General features: G+C 53.7%; 4 protein-coding genes across 13 annotated transcripts in view; 3 read left to right on the top strand and 1 right to left on the bottom strand.

The window, feature by feature from the left end:
- Position 1: 1 nt before the first annotated feature.
- Positions 2 to 2,121, top strand: TLCD1 (TLC domain containing 1). Its single transcript, XM_008066689.2, has 4 exons — positions 2 to 362; positions 702 to 784; positions 877 to 959; positions 1,592 to 2,121. Exons 1-4 carry the CDS (start codon positions 169 to 171, stop codon positions 1,973 to 1,975), a joined length of 744 nt encoding a protein of 247 aa, XP_008064880.1. The 5' UTR covers positions 2 to 168; the 3' UTR covers positions 1,976 to 2,121.
- Positions 2,122 to 2,519: 398 nt separating this feature from the next.
- RPL23A (ribosomal protein L23a) lies at positions 2,520 to 6,262 on the bottom strand. 2 transcript variants are annotated; one of them, XM_008066690.2, is made up of 6 exons: positions 6,106 to 6,178; positions 5,690 to 5,707; positions 5,265 to 5,448; positions 3,661 to 3,837; positions 3,086 to 3,155; positions 2,523 to 2,591 (listed from the first exon to the last, which is right to left on the bottom strand). In XM_008066690.2, exons 1-6 carry the CDS (start codon positions 6,128 to 6,130, stop codon positions 2,577 to 2,579), a joined length of 489 nt encoding a protein of 162 aa, XP_008064881.1. In that variant the 5' UTR covers positions 6,131 to 6,178; the 3' UTR covers positions 2,523 to 2,576. The 2 variants fall into 2 exon arrangements, with proteins under 2 accessions (XP_021572590.1, XP_008064881.1); XM_021716915.1 differs by lacking the exon at positions 5,690 to 5,707 and having other exon boundaries at positions 2,520 to 2,591; positions 6,106 to 6,262.
- A 1,127-nt stretch (positions 6,263 to 7,389) lies between these two features.
- Positions 7,390 to 11,856, top strand: RAB34 (RAB34, member RAS oncogene family). 8 transcript variants are annotated; one of them, XM_008066693.2, is made up of 11 exons: positions 7,390 to 7,673; positions 8,342 to 8,554; positions 8,775 to 8,866; positions 10,088 to 10,153; positions 10,254 to 10,355; positions 10,441 to 10,505; positions 10,639 to 10,690; positions 10,875 to 10,956; positions 11,029 to 11,119; positions 11,241 to 11,348; positions 11,430 to 11,856. In XM_008066693.2, the coding sequence occupies exons 2-11, from the start codon at positions 8,501 to 8,503 to the stop codon at positions 11,495 to 11,497; spliced, it is 780 nt and encodes a 259-aa protein (XP_008064884.1). In that variant the 5' UTR covers positions 7,390 to 7,673; positions 8,342 to 8,500; the 3' UTR covers positions 11,498 to 11,856. The 8 variants fall into 8 exon arrangements, with proteins under 8 accessions (XP_008064884.1, XP_008064886.1, XP_008064885.1 ...); XM_021716912.1 differs by having other exon boundaries at positions 7,528 to 7,673; positions 8,458 to 8,554; positions 10,085 to 10,153; XM_008066691.1 differs by having other exon boundaries at positions 7,528 to 7,673; positions 8,458 to 8,554.
- Positions 11,857 to 15,418: 3,562 nt separating this feature from the next.
- Positions 15,419 to 18,396, top strand: part of PROCA1 (protein interacting with cyclin A1) — an 11,346-nt gene continuing 8,368 nt past the window's right edge. For both annotated transcript variants that reach the window (XM_008066696.1, XM_021716911.1), the window contains exon 1: positions 15,419 to 15,509. In XM_008066696.1, the coding sequence (XP_008064887.1) occupies positions 15,419 to 15,509 (91 nt within the window). The remainder of the gene's footprint in view (positions 15,510 to 18,396) is intronic.

An 18,396-nucleotide genomic window follows, 5' to 3' on the forward strand; every position in this document is an offset into this window, starting at 1 on the left:
GGGGAGGGCGGGGAGGAGCATCGGGGCCGAGAGGGTTTCGCGAAACCGTGGGGCTGGCGGTCGGCTGGAGAGGTGGCCGGGGCTCACCGGCCCGAGGGAGCCCGGTCCCCAGAACAGCCCGAGGAGGCGGCCTAGGGGGTGGACGGGCAGACAGCAGGGAGGGCCAGCATGCCCTCACTGCTGCACCCCGCCCTGCCGCTGCTCCTGGTCGCCACGCTGACCTTTCCGGCGCTCCGGCGCGCGCTCTGTCGCTTGCCCCTGCCCGCGCACGTGCGCGCCGACCCCCTGCGCACCTGGCGCTGGCACAACCTGCAGGTCTCTTTCGCTCACTCCCTTGTGTCGGGAATCTGGGCGCTGCTGTGGTGAGTGAGCGACTGGGAGTGAGGTGGCTGGGGACACGGCTCGCGGCGCTGGGGCTGTCCTGGGTTGCCGCCCTCATCACTCACCGGAGAGTCGATACCATGCAGTCTCATTTGGTTCCTTGTTTGGCGTCCTGTCCAACCAGAAGCCGCGGTGTCTCAGGGGAGGGGGTATCTCACCTGGGAAACTGGAGGCACCTGGGTTTCCGCCAAGCCCCTCCTTGCTCCCTAGGCAGCCAGTGGCGCGAGCCCAGGCTTCCCCGGGACTGGCAAGGGTTATGGGGAAGGTGAGGGTCCTTGGGGTACCGAAACCAAGAGCTTCCCCTCTTCCCTCCCTTCCAGTGTATGGCAGACCCCTGAGATGCTGGTGGAGATTGAGACGGCGTGGTCGCTCTCTGGCTATTTGCTTGTTTGCTTCTCCGCAGGTAGATCTTGCCCAGGAGCCGGGAGTTAAGCTGAGGGGCGGGGAGAAAACTTGTTCAGTTCTTCATGACCTCTTTCCCTATCTTCCTACTAGGGTATTTCATCCACGACACAGTGGATATCCTCGTTAGTCGTCAGGCGCGAGCTTCTTGGGAATACCTTGTCCATCATGCCATGGTAAGAAGCAGGTGACTGTGGTGTAGGCCTAGTGCTAGTAAACTGGTCATAGCCCTTTCTGAACCTGGGAGGCAGTGTCTTTTAACCCGCTTGCACCTGTTTGTGTGCTAGGTATTGGCACCATCTTTGTGCCCTTGTTCAGAGGCCAGCAGTCCATGGTCTCACCTGCCTTAGACTGGAAACGCCGCCGGAGCCAGAACCTGTGAACGGGCATCAACATCTAATAGTGCTGAACTTCTTTATTTAGAGTTGGAATCTCACTCTTGCCACCCAGGCTGGAGTGCAGTAGCACGCTCACAGCTACCACAGCCTGGGCTTAGCAGTCATTAGGCCTCATCCTTCCAAGTAGCTGGAACTACAGACACACACCACCACACCCAGCTAGTTTTTTTGTGTGTGCTTTATCGTAGAGAGGTCTCACCAAGTTGCTCAGGCAGTCCTCTCGCCTCAACCTCTCAAAGTGCTGGGATTACAGGCTGAGCCACAGCACCAGGCCAGTGTTAAAAGGCACCTTATCTGCTGCCAAGCATTATTCCAGGAGGAAGTTTCCATTGTCTGGTGGTCTGACCCTCCTACCAACTTTCAGAAAGCTTGGCATCTGGGTTCCCTAATGCCTGTTTTTTGTTCTCTAGGCCATGGGTGCCTTCTTCTCGGGCATCTTTTGGAACAGCTTTGTTGGTGGGGGTGTCCTGACACTACTGGTGGAGGTCAGCAACATATTCCTCAACATACGCATGATGATGAAAATCAGCAACACCCAGGATCATCCCCTCTACCGCATTAATAAGTATGTCAACCTGGTCATGTACTTTATCTTCCGCCTGGCTCCTCAGGCCCACCTCACTTATTTCTTCTTGCGCTACATGGGCCAGAGGACCCTGGGCACCTTTTTGCTAGGTATCCTGCTCATGCTGAACGTGATGATCCTCGGCTACTTTTCCCGCCTCCTCCACTCTGACTTCTGCCCTGAGCGTGTCCCCAGCCAGCAACACAAAGACAAGTTTTTAACTGAGTAACAGGCAGAGCCTGGGACTTGTGGAGAAGACTGCAACATGGCCAAGGAGAACAGAAACAGCCTCACATGTGAACTGGGACTCTGCTCCAATCCTCTGGGGCCAGCCTCTCCACCTTGAGACTACACCTACACTATTGAAAACTAATGAAAGCACTCTTCTAAAGTCCTTTCTTGGGCAAGGGGTGAGGGAAGCAGACAGACCGGTTGGACAGACTAGATGGGTGTGGGAGGACAAGGTGCTACCAGAAAGTAAGCCAGCCAATCCGTGCTGCCCTGAAATGGATGCTGATGAAAACTCTTCTTCAAACTCTTCCAGGGATAAAGGGAGGGGTTCTTCTAGAGATTCTTGTTCTCTGACCCCTCCTCCCATGGAGTTAAGTTCTCGTTTTCTTAGGACAACTAACTCTAGTCACAAACATCTCTAGTACTAACAAATACAGTGGGATCATAGGGTGCGTCTTGCCCAGGTCCTGTTACGTTAGTACTCGTGTATACCTCACCTCTGTATGGCCTCCCCCAGTCCAATCAGAAACTGACAAAAAAACAAGAGACATATATATGGTGAGAAGATATATATTTAGAATTAGCCAGCTGGACTCTGTTTAAATGATCCCAATCTGAAAAACAAAAGGGAGCTGTTACTAGAGCTGAAATGTGAAGATTAAGTTTGAATATCATGATTTATTTATTTATTTATTTGAGTTGGAGTCTCACTCTGTCTCCCAGACTGGAGTGCAGTGGCACGCTCCCAGCCACCACAGCCTTCCAAGTAGTTGGAACTACAGGTGCGCGCTACCACACCCAGCTAATTTTTGATTTATTGTAGAGATGAGGTCTTGCCAAGTTGCCCAGGTGGGTCTCAAACCTGCGGGCTCAGGCAATCCACTTGCCTTGGCCTCCCAAAGTGCTGGGATTACAGGCTGAGCCACTGACCCCGGCCAAATGTCATGATTTAAAAGCAAACAGAACATGAGGATAAGGTGTATTAAAGATAGTGGTGCAATCAGTCATCTAGGATTAATCAGCAAAAGTCAGGCTTTGGTCGCTAAGAGACATATCATTCGCACCTAGGGAGGTGAGGGTTAAGGAATTTGTAAGGAAGGACGCTTACTTTGTTGGCAACATCCAAAGCATCATAATCAGGAGCCAGTCGAACATATGCCTTCTTCTCTCCATCAGGCCTGTGTGATGGAGGACGCTTTAGTCCCTGGTGTCCTCAATGCCTCCCCCCAAATACTCCCCCTAACCCCTACATTCCCTTAGCACCTCAGCCTCTGTTCAAGTCATTCCTCCCCAGTTATTGATTTTTTCATCATCTGTCCCAGGGAACACCAAGAATGCCATGAAGCCACAAACAAAGCCAACTTCCTTTATGGGAACCACCAAAGGACATTTTAAGACTTAAACCAAGATAATCAGACATAAACTGCTTTTCTTTAGTAACCTCTGCCAATACAGAGATCCAGAAAATAAGCAATTAAGTCCTAGAAGGACAGTTTCCTCAGGTCTACACTCTGTTCAAAGGACTGTAATTACAGCAGGGGTGCCTGTGTCTGTCAAGGCCTTTAACTCCTGGCCTCAAGCAATCCTCCTGCCTCTGTCTCCAGGTGGACGTGTACCACCATCCCAGCTATGGCTTCCTACTGCTGGTCCAGCCTCCTCCCCATCTCTTGGGATCCCACTCACCTAATCAGGGTGTTGACCTTGGCAACATCAATGTCATAGAGCTTCTTCACAGCCTGTTTTATCTGGTGCTTGTTGGCTTTAACATCCACGATGAACACGAGCGTGTTGTTGTCTTCTATTTTCTTCATGGCAGACTCAGTGGTTAGGGGAAACTTGATGATGGCATAATGGTCAAGCCTGGGAGAGAGGCAAAATGGTGGTCACCTGGTCTGGGCCCCGTACAAGTATGGGCCCTCTTCTGGAAGCCAAGGCTAGGAGAGGCTAGGTGCATCAGACAAAATAGCAATCATTTTGTTCAGACTTTGGTCGCTTTACAGTGTCATCACCTGCACCCTGAAATCTGAAGGCCTGAAGCCCCAGCCTGGGAGGTAGAGTCCTAATACATTTTTTTCACTTGAAGGGCTCTCATTCTTTAAATGATTAAAAAAATCAGATTAATTTACAACTCAGGCTAAACTTACAGTGGCTGAAACACAGCTTTCCTCCTGAAAAATCAAAGCAGCCAGGCTCTACTTACCCAGACACTATTCTCCCTTTCTGAAGCTAGGTCAGGACCCAACCTCTTTTTTTTTCTTTTTTCTTTTGATTTGGGAGTCTCACTCTGTCACCCAGACTAGAGTGCAGTGGCCGCTCCCGGCCACCGCAGCCTTGACCTGCTGGGCTCCAGTGATCCTTCCGCCTCAGCTTTCCAAGTAGCTGGAACTACAGGCCCGCGCTACCACGCCTGGCTAATTTTTTTGATTTATTGTAGAGATGAGGTCTCGCCAAGTTGCCCAGAAGGGTCTCGAACCCGCACTCAGGCAATCCACTCACCTCAGCCTCCCAAAGGGGCGGGATTACAGGCTGAGCCTGCGAGCCCAGCTCCAACCTCTTTTTTTCCCCAACAGTGTAGGCAAATAAAAGGACTCAACCTCTTATCGCACTGAATTCTAGGTCCAAACTGGGGTGCGGGCAGACAATCTGTTAACTGCTTTCCTCCTCAGACACAACCCACTCTCCTATCTGCTAGGAAACAGCAGGAGCAGCAAAACTCCACTGGTAGCAACCACTATCATAGTTCTATTTTATTCTATGGTTCCTAGAAAAGTCAGTTGTTACCAGGAGCTTGATAATAAAATCAAGTGCCCAAACCTTTTGCCCATTTCCCAACCACTCCTCAAGCAGTGTGAAAATTTGGGAAAATGAATGAAAAGAAGCTTCTATACAGTTGTAGGTCGTCATTGCCCAATACACATAACTCAATCCTCATTATCAACCAAGAATTAACCCAAACTACAACCTCACTCTCCAGGATGGTTCCCTATGGCAGTAAGAACCATGAGCAAGGAACTACACTTGGACCTCCAAGACAAGAACCTGCACCTTAGTAGTTCTACTTCGTACTCCCAGGAAATTTTCAAAACTTCTCTCGTTCTTAAGTAGGGCAGAAACAACCTCTTCATACTCCCATTAGAGAGGCACAATGAGTATCGATGTGTGCTTGAGAAGCCGCTATGTGTGTATGTGTATATAAACACATATACATACATATATAGGATAGGTGAATAAAATTTCAAATTGCCAACTCGGAAACACTTTTTTCTGAGCACTTGGGCAGTACTGACTTGTTTCTCCTGGGAGCGCTCTTCCGAGGATATTTGGGCTGCCTCCGGAGCCGCAGAGTCTTGGGCCTCCGGAAAGTGGGTGACGTGCGGATCTTCTTTTTCTTGTGGCTGTGGACGCCTTTCAGCACTGCTTTCTTGGCCTTCAATGCCTTTGCTTTGGCTTCGGCTTTAGGAGGGGCAGGAGCTGAGAGAGAAATAAAGAAAACGAGGGTGCTGGACTCAGAAATCGGTCACTTCCGGCCTTAATGACCAGTCGTGGGGGACCCTGGCTACACGTGCATCAGTGGTTCCTTTGAAGACATCACAAGTCTCAGGAGACTAAGATTTTTCCATCATATGCACGACACCTGGGGGGAAGGTAACCAGTTTGGAGTAACTCCAAGGATACGAAGAAAACTAGTACTGAACGGACGGTTGATGCTTACCAGGACGTGTGCCAGGAGCTTTAGGCAAACCATCGCAAAACCACGGTGGAGGAGGTTGTAGACAGCCACGTTGAACATGAAACAGAAAAAAATGAGTAAAGCTGAGGTGCTAATTCCTTACAGGCCTGGGGACATGGAGCGCCAGTCTGGGGATGCGTGTTGCTTCCCAGAACCCACTCTCTGGCTCTCCCTGACGGGGGATGCCGGCCGGGCTGCCCCCCCGATTCCCTTCATTGGAGCCCGCCCATGCGGCGGGGCCCACGGGCCCACATATGCCGCAACGTGTCCCAGACGCGGACAGCAGCCTCGGGGCGGAACCCGTAGGGCTTAGCCCGGCCGCCGTCTTCCCCATTTGTTCGCTCTCCGGAAATCCCAGGCAAACCGGCTGTGGCCGCCGTCCCATTCCCAACGCACACCTTCCTTCTTGGCCTTCGGCGCCATCTTGTGAAAAGGGTCTCCGAGGGCTGTTCCCACGGGCTTATAGCGCCAAATCTCACCGGGGTCTCGCGATGCTCTCTACTTAGCGCTGATTGGATGATCTGCAGCGTGGTGCCCACTGGGAACGGTAGTTAGGTTTCATTTATTTTTCGAGAGGGACTGAGCATGCACCACCCCGCCCCTCAAAGGTACTAAACTTCTTGGGAGTTGTAGTGTTTTGAAGACACGCGTTTATGTGCTCAGGCCTATGGATGGTGTAGCCGGCTGCAGCTCGGGTCTGGTGCTGGGAGCTTGCCATCTTGAGCAACTTCTAGTCTCTGGGAAGAGGATTGCCGTGCCAGGAGACTGTAACTACCAACCAGAAAAACATTTAGATGGCCTCGGCGAGTTAGGTACAATTAAGTTCCAGAGCGTTAAAGCAGGACTTGGCCGGTCTAGCTGCTCCAGACAACACCTATGGAAGTTGAGGTCCAGAGAGGAATGTGGTTTATCAATAACAGTGACTTGGTGGCAGAAAAAATCGCGTCAGGAGGGGGAAAAGTATCATAAAAAGTGCAAGGCGGCCAGATCTGCCCATCTTTCCTTGGGATACTGTCAGTTTTCCTTATGATACTTTTAAAGTTCTATCAAAATTCCCAAACCGGCCGGGTGCGTCGACTCACACCTAAAACACCAGCACTTTGGGAGGGCGAGGCGGGAGGATCACTTGAAACCAGCAGTTTGAGACCGGCCTGGGCAACATAGCGAGACTTTGTCTTAATTAAAAAAAAAAAACAAAAAATCCAAAACCCAGCGCACAGACTTTATTCAGGATTTGCCAGTTCTTCCTGTGAATATTTTCACTCACAGTTCCCTTCCCGAACTAGTCTTCCCTTCCGTGTGCCAGTCATCGTCGCGGCTTCAAATTCAGCTCCTGGCACAGAGTAAGGTTTCATAGTGCTCAGGTTTGCTTTTCTGTGAAGGCCTATGCCTACCCATCCCCACTCCTTTCTGCCTTCCCCCTCCCCTCATAGAAATGGAAATGTCCCCTTTGACGATGAAATTGGTTGTGCGCCACCTCCTCTTCCACCCAGGAAGGAAAAGTGAGAGAAGATCGCAATGGGGCAAGAGCGATGAACGCCCAGGTCAGAGAGGAGCCCTCGTGTCCCAGCGGTGACCACCCTAAGGAGCGGAGTTTCGGTGTCCACCTAGAATCCCATTCTTTATTCTGCACCGAGAGAAGCAGCTTGGTCTTCAGCCCTCCCACCTCCCAGTTTGCACTGCAGCCTCGGAGGAAGAAGAGACACTAGACCTCGGACATCCGTCTCCTGGTGGGCACCCCACTCCAACCCTAGCACCTTCTTTACGCGCTCCCCCCACCCTCACCTCCCAGGGCAGAAGGGCAAGCGGGGGCAGACTCTATGAGTCACGTCCCGGGCCTGGAGTCGAGGAGGGAAGCGCCGCCTCTCCTTGGGCCCCTTCTCTCCCCCTTTCCCCTCCCCGCGGGCTCCTGGCCTCGCCAGATGCTGCGCAGCAATCACCGATTCCCCATCACCAGTTCGAGTGGGTAAGGGTCCCCATGAAGGCGCCGCCCGGCACCGCAGTGCGGGGGAGAGCAACCTTGGGGATCCCGATCTGGATAGGCGCCAGCCTGGGTGGGGGCGGTCCCGGTGCTGGGGAAGGCGTCTGGCGGGGGAGCCTGAGCCCGGGCAGCGAAAGTGGGGAGGGGAGGAGGGGAGGCGAGGGCGGGCTGCGAGTCCAGAAGCTCCCGGGAGAGGGGCGGGGGGCGGCCCTTCTCCAGGAATTTCCGGGGATCGTGTTACAGCGTTCGCGGAGCCCGAGCGAAGTGGGACGCAGGGCCGGCAGCCCGACCCGGCCCCTTGCCCTCTCCTCTAGCGGCCTGCGGGCCTTGGCAACGCCGCCCCGGCCCACACTGACCCCGTGTGGCGGGGCCGCTCCGCGCCCCGGGCCGCTCTGTTATGGTCCGGCAGCCTCAGCCCCGAGGTGACGTCGGGTCTCCGCGGCCTCGGGTTATCGTGGGAACGGTCCGTCCCCGCGTTATTGTAGGGGCTGCGCGGGCCCGGGCCCCCGCAGACGGCACTCCCCGCCCCCGACTGGCGGCCGAGGGGTCTCCTCGCCCCCGAGTGGTCTTCGGGACGCCCCGGGCCCGGGTGATTGTAGGCTCGCCCCGGCCCCAGGTGATTGTCTCATCTCCGTGGCCTGCGGTGGTCGTAGGATCTTCGAGACCGAGGGCTCCGGTAGGCTCCCCGTGGCCCCGAGTTGTAGTCGGGGCACCCCGGCCGCGGGTGATCGTCGGGTCTCCACGGGCCCGCGTCGCTGGGGCAGGTCAGGCCTCGGCGACTTCTCGGGGCGCCCCCCAAGGCCGCAGGCAAGATGAACATTCTGGCGCCCGTGCGGAGGGACCGCGTCCTGGCGGAGCTGCCCCAGGTAGGCGCCAGGGCCACGTCGGGCTTCTGGCGGCGGCGGGCTGTGGGCGGGGAGGAGGCGGCACCAGGCCAGTTAGAGGACTGGACCCAGCCTCGCCACCCAGCGCGGCCTGCTGCTTCTGGGTGGTCCGCCACCCCGCTCCCGCTCGGGCCCCTTGGCTGCTGGACGGGGGCCAGGAGGGGGTGAGCCCCAGTCTCTCCCATCTCTCCTTCCCTTCCAGTGCTTGAGGAAGGAGGCCGCTTTGCACGTGCACAAAGACTTCCACCCTCGCGTCACCTCCGCCTGCCAGGAACACCGGACAGGCACCGTGGGGTGAGTCAGGGACACCCATAACGAAGAAAGGAGGTCCCAGGAAACAACCACTTGGGGGCTCCCCTTCAGGCCCTTTCAGCTATATAGTTATTCCCCCACCCCACTTTTTTTTTTTTTTTTTTTTGAGTCAGTCTCACTCTGTCGCCCAGGCTGGATTGCCTGAGTCCAGGGGTTCGAGACCAGCCCGGGCAAGTTTGGGGAGACATCGTCTCTACAATAAATCAAGAAAAATTAGGCTGGCGTGGTGCCACACACCTGTAGTTCCTGCTACTTGGAAGGCTGAGGCGGAAGGTTCGCCTGAGCCCCGCAGCTCGAGACTGTAGTAGCCATGAGCATACCACTGCACTCTAGCCTGGGAAACAGAATGAGACAGCGACTCAAAAAAAAAAAAAAAGTAATACTGGTAACAGTTACCATCATTAACAAGCATTTTCTGTGTGCCAGGCAGCATGTAGGAGACTCTCATTGTCTTTGTTGAATGGAAAACACCATCACTTTAAGATACACCTGGTGCCCCCTCTGTGGTTTCAGATATGCTAAAATGGGCTATCTTAGAATATAGGACATTGTTTAATCGCAACCATCACAACAAGTCAATAAAATCTATACTAAATTTCTACTTAACACGTGTTGAAACTGAGACTCAGAGAGGCTAAGTAACTTGTCCAAAGTCACACAGCCAATAAGTGTAAGGGTTGGGATTCAAATTCATGTCTCTTGATGCAGAAGGACAACACACTCCTTCTTCCTAGCACATCTGTCCAGGCAGCTGTCTTGGAAGCCTGGTGTCTATGGTAACCTCAGCGCAAGTGTAGCTACCTTTGTGGGCCTGGCAGAGAGAATTAGAACTCCCTAGGGTGCTGGACGCTGTGGCTCACGCCTGTAATCCCAGCACTTTGGGAGGCAGAGGTGAGAGGATTACCTGAGCTCAGGGGTTCAAGACCAGCCTGAGCAACATGGCGAGACTTCATCTCTACAATAAATCAAAAAATTAGCCGGGCATGGTGGCACATGTCTGTGGTTCCAGCTGCTTGGAAGGTTGAGGTGGAAGGATCGCCTGAGCCCAGCAGGTTGAGGCTGCAGTGGCTGTGAGCGTGCCACTGCACTCCAGCCTGGGCGGCAGAGTAAGACTCTGACTCAAAGTGAAAAAAAAAAAACAAAAAAACTTCCTAGGGTGAAAGAGCTGATACTCACTGCCCTTCTCACTTTTGTGTCCAGCAGATTTAAGATCTCCAAAGTCATTGTGGTGGGGGACCTGTCGGTGGGGAAGACTTGCCTCATCAATAGGTAAGGGGGTGCTGGAGCTGACTGGACTGGGTGGGGCCACACCCAGCGCAGTGGGCTGGCCTCCTCTGGCCTCCACATCAGAGCACCTGGTGCCCCTCAGGTTCTGCAAAGACACCTTTGATAAGAATTACAAGGCCACCATCGGAGTGGACTTTGAGATGGAACGGTTTGAGGTGCTTGGCGTCCCCTTCAGTTTGCAGCTGTGAGTGCGTCCTCCATCCCTTCCAGCTACCCCTTCCCCCAGCACCTACACCCCATCCTCCCACGTATCTGTTCCTTCCTCCTAGTTGGGATACGGCAGGACAGGAGAGGTTCAAATGCATTGCGTCCACCTACTACCGAGGAGCTCAAGGTGAGGGGCTGGGTGAAGTGGGGTCATGGGTCTGCAAGTGTGCCTGGCCTCTACCCCAGAGCTGGAGATGTTGGGGAAATGAGCCAGTAGCGTCTTCCCTGGTAACCTGAGGCTATTTCTGCCACTCTTCCAGCCATCATCATTGTCTTCAACCTGAATGATGTGGCATCCCTGGAACATACCAAGTAAGGGATGCTGCCGTATACCGGGAGACTCTGGGAGAGAGGGTTCAGAAAAGGCGGGGCGGGGCGGGGAAGAAGAGGAATGCCTTTAGGACCAGAGAGGGGGTAATTGAGTCTATGGGCAGTATTAGTGGGAGGGGCCGTCAGGCTCATTCATCCCTGCTTCACTTTCTACCATCTGTGGCAGGCAATGGCTAGCTGATGCCCTCAAAGAGAACGACCCTTCCAGCGTGCTTCTCTTCCTTGTGGGTTCCAAGAAGGACCTGAGTGTAAGTGTGCCTGTGGGGGGACTTCCCAACTTGGTGAGGGGATGCCCACATCTGATTCTGACCTTCCCTCAGACTCCTGCTCAGTATGCGCTCATGGAGAAGGATGCCCTCAAGGTGGCCCAGGAGATTAAGGCTGAGTATTGGGCAGTCTCATCTCTCACTAGTAAGTCGAGGCTTCAGGCCTCTGCTGTGTCCTCCCGCCTGCCTCTCCTCTTACCTCTAGCTGTGCCCAGTGCTCCCAGGCTTGGCACTGCTGCTGAATACCTATCTGCTCCCTGTGTCAGGTGAGAACGTCCGGGAATTCTTCTTCCGTGTGGCGGCACTGACCTTTGAGGCCAACGTGCTGGCTGAGCTGGAGAAATCAGGGGCCCGGCACATTGGGGATGTCGTCCGTGAGTGCCTGCTTGGTTGAGGGTGGCAGAGAACAAGGGGAACCTCCAGTACCTGCTTCACACACATTTCTTCCTTCCCAGGCATCAACAGTGATGACAGCAATCTCTACCAAACTGCCAGCAAGAAGAAGCCTGTTTGTTGCCCATAAGGGATGAGGAAACTGTTCAGAGACTGCCCAGACCTGGGGCACTGTGCCATCTTGATTCTCCCAGAGCTTGACCCCTGGACATTTGCACTGACCGTTTACCTAGACCAAAGAGCTGCCTCTTGGTGGCAGTATCCCCAGAGGGGTTGCTGGGACCATGCTAGTCACTTCCTGCCCCAAGCACCATGCCAAAGACTGCATGCCCCTATTTCCTTTAGGGGCTCTCCAGGGTGCCCAGCGGTGGCGGCGGGGGGGTGTTTCTGCTGCTTTTGCTCAGTTTGCTGGACTCTTTGGGTATGAGATGCCTAATGATTCCAGCCTCACACTGTGCCTACTGCATTAAAATCTCTTTGTTATTAGCACCTTGGGAGCTAGAGTCCTTTGTTGGGGGTGAGGGATGTCGAGTGGGCTGTGTGGCCATCTTGGGACTGGAGACCACTGTGGGGATTCTAGCTATCTTTGGCCTCTGGTCAGGCTCAGGTAGGCTGGGAGCTCAGAGACTGGGTTTGGGGGCTGCACTGGACCTTCATGGGTGAGGTCTGAATGGCTGACTTTGAGAACCTTTTCATCTGGTTCTTTCCCCTAGATGTATCCTCTTCCTTGGTGCTTCTACCCAAATTACCACCACTGGAGAATCTCCTTCCTTTTTTCACTCGTTTTCTGCCTTTTCTTTTAAAAATGCTTCTCTGAGGGAAACAGTGAGAACTGGTTGAGTTTTGGATGCTTTTGGGGTTGACCAGATGGCCCATGGAGGGTAGGGACTCTGGCTGGCTCTCTTTCAGAAGATGTACTTTCAGTCAGGAGGATTTGCATTTGAATCCTTGCCGTCAATCCTTACTAATGATGAGAGCTCAGGCTAGTCACTTATCCTCTCTGCCTCAATTTCCTCATCTGCAAAATGGGGCTGATAATACTAAATTCATGAGGTTGCATGAGTGAAATAAGATAACACACACAGGAAGAGCTCAAAAACCTTAGCTATCATAACTATTAACTTTTTTAATCCAAACTTTTAATTTTATTTATTTATTTATTTATTTATTTATTTATTTCATTTTTTTATTTTTTTGAGTTGGAGTCTCACTCTGTCACCCAGACCGGAGTGCAACCTGCTGGGCTCCGGCGATCCTTCCGCCTCAGCATTCCAAGTAGCTGGAACTACAGGCATGCACTACCACGCCCGGCTCATTTTTTATTTATTGTGGAGATGAGGTCTCGCCAAGTTGCCCAGGTGAGTCTCGAACCCACGGGCTCAGGCAATCCACTCACCTCAGCCTCCTAAAGGTGCAGGATTACAGGCTGAGCCACCAAGTCCGGCTTATTTTATTTTTTAACTTTTAATTTTTTTAATTTTAAAGACGTGGGGTACAATTCAGGGTTAGGTATAACAATGTTTATTATGGAGGTACCCAACTTTTTTTTTTAAATTTAGGTGGGGTCTCACTCTGTCACCCAGGCTGGAGTGCAATGGCACAATCATGGCTCACCACAGCCTCGAACTCCTAGGCTGAAGGGATCCTTCCGCCTCAGTAGCTGGGACTACAGGTGCGTTCCACCATGCCCAACTACTTAAATTTTTTGTAGAAATGAGGTCTTGCTATATTGCCTAGACTGGTCTCCAACTTCTGGGCTCAAATAATCCTACCTCCGCCTCCTAAAGTGCATGAGCCAGCTGGGCTCGGTGACTCAGCCTGTAATCCCGTGCTTTGGGAGGCTGAGGTGAGTGGATTGCCAGAGTCTGTGGGTTCAAGACCCACCTGGGCAGCGAGACCTCATCTCTACAATAAATCAGAAAATCAGCCGGGTGTGGTAGCGCATGCCTGTAATTTCTGCTACTTGGAAGGCTGAGGCGGAAGGATCGCCGGAGCCTAGCCGGTCAAGGCTGCGGTGGCCGGGAGTGGCCACTGCACTCCAGTCTAGACGACAGAGTGAGACTCCAACTCAAAAAACCAAACCAAACAAAACAAAAATTAAGTGCATGAGCCAAGGCGCCTGACCAGCAACTATTAACTTTTATATGAGGAAGAGTGACCAAGACTCTGGCTCCCTGTTGACATCTGACCCAGAGTTCTAGAGCAGCTGGAAGTACCTCAGACATCTGTGCCAACAAAGGAGGACACATGTGGCCTCGTGTCATCCTGGGAGGCCTTGGAGGGTCCAGATTAGAACACAGATCCTGGCTTTCAGCAAGTGCTCTTTCCAGTCTATGCCCAGTTCCATTCTCACCCAGGTACACCATCGAGGAAGGCTGGTTTTCCTGCATACCCCCCTTCTCCTCTGTGGTTCCTAGACTCTCTGGTGCTACCATGTGCAGGAGGATCTGGGTAGGACTTGGATCTGCATGAAAATGAAGGTTAGGATGGTAGAGCAGCAGCAACAGAAGGGACCCCTAATGACTGCAAAAGAACAAGGTTTAAACACCATCCTTTTCCCTCCCAGAGGTCTTGGCTTTGGGAGTTGGTGCCAAGAGAAATTGAGTGTGATGAGTGGAATTTCGGTGATGTAGCTCTAATTTTTTCACACTCTCCTGTCGTTGTTTTTCTGGTCTCCGTTCCCTCACAACACTGCACTCCACCCTTGCCTTGCACAGAGCCCGTTAGCACAATGTGTATGTGTGAAGCCTGAAGTCCTGGTGTGGAGTGTTTGTGCTGCATGAAGTGTGGGGTGTACTGTTTCTGTGCGATGTGTAAGGGGCATGGGCATATTGTGTTAGTCTGTGTGTGGTGAGTAAATTTCTGTGCGCTATATGCATGTGCAGTGTTTTTTCTTTCTTACTTTTTTTTTTGAGTTGGAGTCTCACTCTGTCGCCCAGGCTGGAGTGCAGTGACACACTCACGGCCACCACAGCCTTGACCTGCTGGGTTCAGGTGATCCTTCCGCCTCAGCCTTCCAAGTAGCTGGAACCACAGGCACGCACAAACTACCACGCCAGGCTTGTTTTTTGATTTATTGTAGAGAAGAGGTCTCGCCAAGTCTTCTCGCCTCTATCTCTCAAAGGGCTGGGATTACAGGCGTGCGCCACCGCGCCCAGCTGCAGAGTGTATATGTTTGAGGAGCGTATTTACCTGGATAATGTTCCTATGAATGCAGCCTGCCCTGCTCCCTGTACAGACAAGTCTATGTAGGTAGATACAAATGGACTCTATTGGGCAGTATTGTCTCTAGGACAGGGTACCCTATAGGGTCTCGGGGGTGCGCAAGGGTGGCTGTGCTTGGTGGGCCCGGGGCCACATCTGTCCGCATCCGGGACTTGGTCTTGGGTGCCCCGTAGAGGAAATGTGGGCGGAGAGGAGAGCCGGTTTCCCGGCTGGGCTGGAGGGAGCTCGGCGCAGCAGGGATGGCGGGGGGCCCATAGGGGTGCTGGGAGGTAGTCGCTCCCCAGCGGGCACGGGGGGAGCTGAGGGCCGCGACCGGGATCCGAAGGGTTGGGAGGGGCGGGGAGCCGTCCGAAGTGCGCGGTTTAGAGAATGTCTGGGGCGGGGCTCAGAATGGGGCTGAGGCGTGGCCAGGCGTAGGCCGGAGAACTGGGGCTGCGATCCAGGGGCGGGGGCTCAACTCTCGGCTCCGGGCTAAGCAGTTCGAACGCGGGATGGGTGGGACTGAGGGCCGGACCTGGACGGTTGAGGGCTGAGACAAAGGGAAGTGCTGGGTTCGAGGCAGGGCAGCGGGGCCCGAGCGGGGCTGGAGACCCCGGATGAAGAGCGCCGCTGACGCTGAAACCCGGGCGGGAAGACTACGCGGCCTAGAGCGGGGAGGGAGGAGGCGGGCGGGGGCACGGGGCAAGCATGAGGCGGGGTTAGGGGACTAGACCGGGGCGACGCCGAGACTGGAATTTACGACTGCGCCGAGGGCTCGACCGGGCTGAGGTTCGGGATTCGACTTCGCGGAAGAGCCCTGTGGGGACGAAGAAGTGAGCAGAGGGCGATGTGGGTCAGGACGACACTAACGATCGAGAGGTGGACGGAGGAAGAGACCGCGCGCGAGGCCGACGTCTGGGACGAGAGCGGCGGCAGCGGTGAGGAGGGCGGGGCGGAAGACGGGCGCGTGCACGGGTCGCGCGTGAGGACCCGGAGACTGTGGAACGAGGCCGGGACCCCGGCGAGGGAGGCGGGGCCAAGGCTGGGCTGGGCGGAGATAGGGCCTGGGGGCGGGCTCACGTCGAGCCGTGGGCCAATGATTGAGGAGGGGCGCCTGCGGGTTCGGCTGGGGCCGTGTGTCTGGAGGCGGAGCTGGAGCTCTTGGTACCGGGCTGGAAGGCGCCTCTTTGGGTTCTAGCTTCTGCACACGAGACGCCGGGTTTGGCTGGAGCCCATAGTCCAGCGCCCATCAGGCGACGAGGCTGGGCGGGCAGTCCCATCACCCTGAGGGCGGGAAGGAATCTAGGAGTTTCACGAGTGACATCACAATCGCCTCCAGATGGGGCGGGGCCCACGGGGGGGGCTTTCCAAGGAGACGCGTGCGCACTGCCCCTCCCGGACTCCCTCTTCTATCCCTTCCCTTCCTTGGTTCCTCCCTCTCCTCCTTCCTTCCCTCCCTCCCTCATCCGGCTGCCCTGGTGCCCACACCCTGTGCCTCCAGGGCGGGGGGAGCTCCTCAGCCCCCGCAGGACGGGGAGGATTCTGTACAAATGAGCATCATCTGTGAGTTTTGAGTTAGGCCTCTGCGCTTCCATGAATGCCCCACCGAGAGAGACCACAGTCCTCCCACTTCCTTTCATGCAACCACCCTTCTCATTCATCATGAAGTCCCTTCTGTGTCTCAATCACTCCTGCTGCAGGAGCTGTGGACTGCTGCTTCATTCAGAGCTCTCTTGTCCTCTAGAACTAAAGAGCAGATTGCTGGTCCCAGCTCTGAAGAGTTACTCAGTCCTCTCCCCCTTTGTCCTTTCTCCCCTCTTTATCTTCACAGAGCTCCATCAGCTGTCAGGGTTCGTTGGTGAGGGTGGGGAGGTTAGTAGAAAATAAACAGGCTGTGATCCTGCATATGTGCCTCTTTCACGGTGACTCTGAAAAGAGCAAGGCCATTGGAGTCAAACAGCAGAGTTTGAATCCTGAGCCTGACCGGGGCACCCATGCATGATAAGGGAGACTGTGGAGTCAGGATTGAGTAAAAGCAGAGGAAAGAATCGACAGTGTTGGAATAGAAAAGCAGGTGTAGTAGGAGGTGACAGCTAGAACAGGTTTTGGATAGGGAGCTAGCTGAATGTGACTTTAAGGTTTGGCTGTGAACCTCATGACATGTGGAATGACCCTTTGTTTACATGTGTGTGTCCCCAGTCATCAGTAAGTAGACAAGGGTTAAAAGAGCACAGGCTGGGCTCGGTGGCTCAGCCTGTAATCCCGCGCCTTTGGGAGCCTGAGGTGAGTGGATTGCCTGATCCCGCGGGTTCGAGACCCGCCTGGGCGAGACCTCATCTCTACAATAAAATCAAAATGAGCCAGGCGTGGCAGCGTGCTCCTGTAGTTCCAGCTACTTGGAAGGCTGAGGCGGAAGGATCACTGGAGCCCAGCAGGTCGAGGCTGCGGTGGCCGGGAGTGGCCACTGCACTCCGGTCTGGGTGACAGAGTGAGACTCCAACTCAAAAAGAAAAAAAAGAGCACAGGCTATGGAGCCAGGAAGACCTGGGTTTGAATCCTACCTCTGCCGTCTAATTAACTTGTGTCTTTGGACAAGTTTCTTGCCCTCCCTGAGTCTTTGTGTGTCATCATCCATAGAATGAGATTGTGGTGAGGACTTAGAATCAAAGGTGTGTTTTTGTTTTTATTTATTCATTTACTTATTTATTATTTAGAGTAGGAGTCTCACTTTTTCGCCCAGGCTGGAGGGAAGTTACACACTCACGGCCACCACAGCCTCAACCTGCTGGGCTCAGGCGATCCTTCTGCCTCAGCCTTCCAAGTTGCTGGAACTACAGGCACACGCTGCCACGCCTAGCTAATTTTTTTGATTTATTTTAGCGATAAGGTCTCATCAAGTTGCCCAGACTGGTCTTGAACCCGTGGGCTCAGGCAGTCCTCTTCCCTCGGCCTCCCAAAGTGCTGGGATTATAGGCGTGAGCCACTGTGCCAGCCCAAGGGCATGCTTTTAAAAGCCCAGTACAGTACACCTGGCATTGTAAAGGTGTGCATCCTGGGTCAATTCTCTTTCCTTAGTAAAGGCCCCAGGTTTGAACCCTGGGTAGACTATCCATAGCTATAGCCTCTTTGTATCTCCAGTAAGGGTTTATTCTATTTTACTTATGTATTTATTTAATCAGCCAACATTTACTGAGCACTTTCCATGTCCTGGAGTCTGTGGATACAGAGGCAGATGAAATACGATCCTTGCTCTCAAGGAGCTGTAAATTCATGAATGTCACAGTTCTAGGTAATGTCAGGATAAAGGGGCACAAGACGTATGTGGCCAATTCTACTTGGATACCCTTGTTCTTTTTTTTGAGTTGGAGTTTCACTCTGTCACCCAGGCTAGAGGACAGTAGCACACTCCCAGCAACCGCAGCCTCCACCTGCTGGGCTCAGGTGATCCTTCCACCTCAGCCTTCCAAGTAGCTGGAACTGTAGGCACATGCCATCATGCCCGGCTAATTTTTTGATTTGTTGTAGATATGGGGGGGGGTCTCACCAAGTTATCCAGTCTGGTCTTGAACCTGTGGGTTCAGGCAATCTTCTCACCTTGGCCTCCCAAAGTGCTGGAATTATAGACGTGAGCCACCACACCCGGCACACCCTTGTTCTTTTCAAGATGAGCAGGTGTTTCTTGGACATAGAGGCAGGAGAGAAGGAATGGAGGAGTGGGGGTGGGAGGAAGAATGGATATGGGAGAAGAATTCACAACTGAGGAAGGACTCAGAGTGTGGGTCCTGTGGGACTTGTTATGCCATGATTTTTTTTTTTTTTTTTTTT

Source organism: Carlito syrichta, unplaced genomic scaffold (assembly GCF_000164805.1).
Source record: "Carlito syrichta isolate Samal-C Ts95f unplaced genomic scaffold, Tarsius_syrichta-2.0.1 Scaffold309091, whole genome shotgun sequence".
Taxonomy (NCBI): Eukaryota; Metazoa; Chordata; class Mammalia; order Primates; family Tarsiidae; genus Carlito; species Carlito syrichta.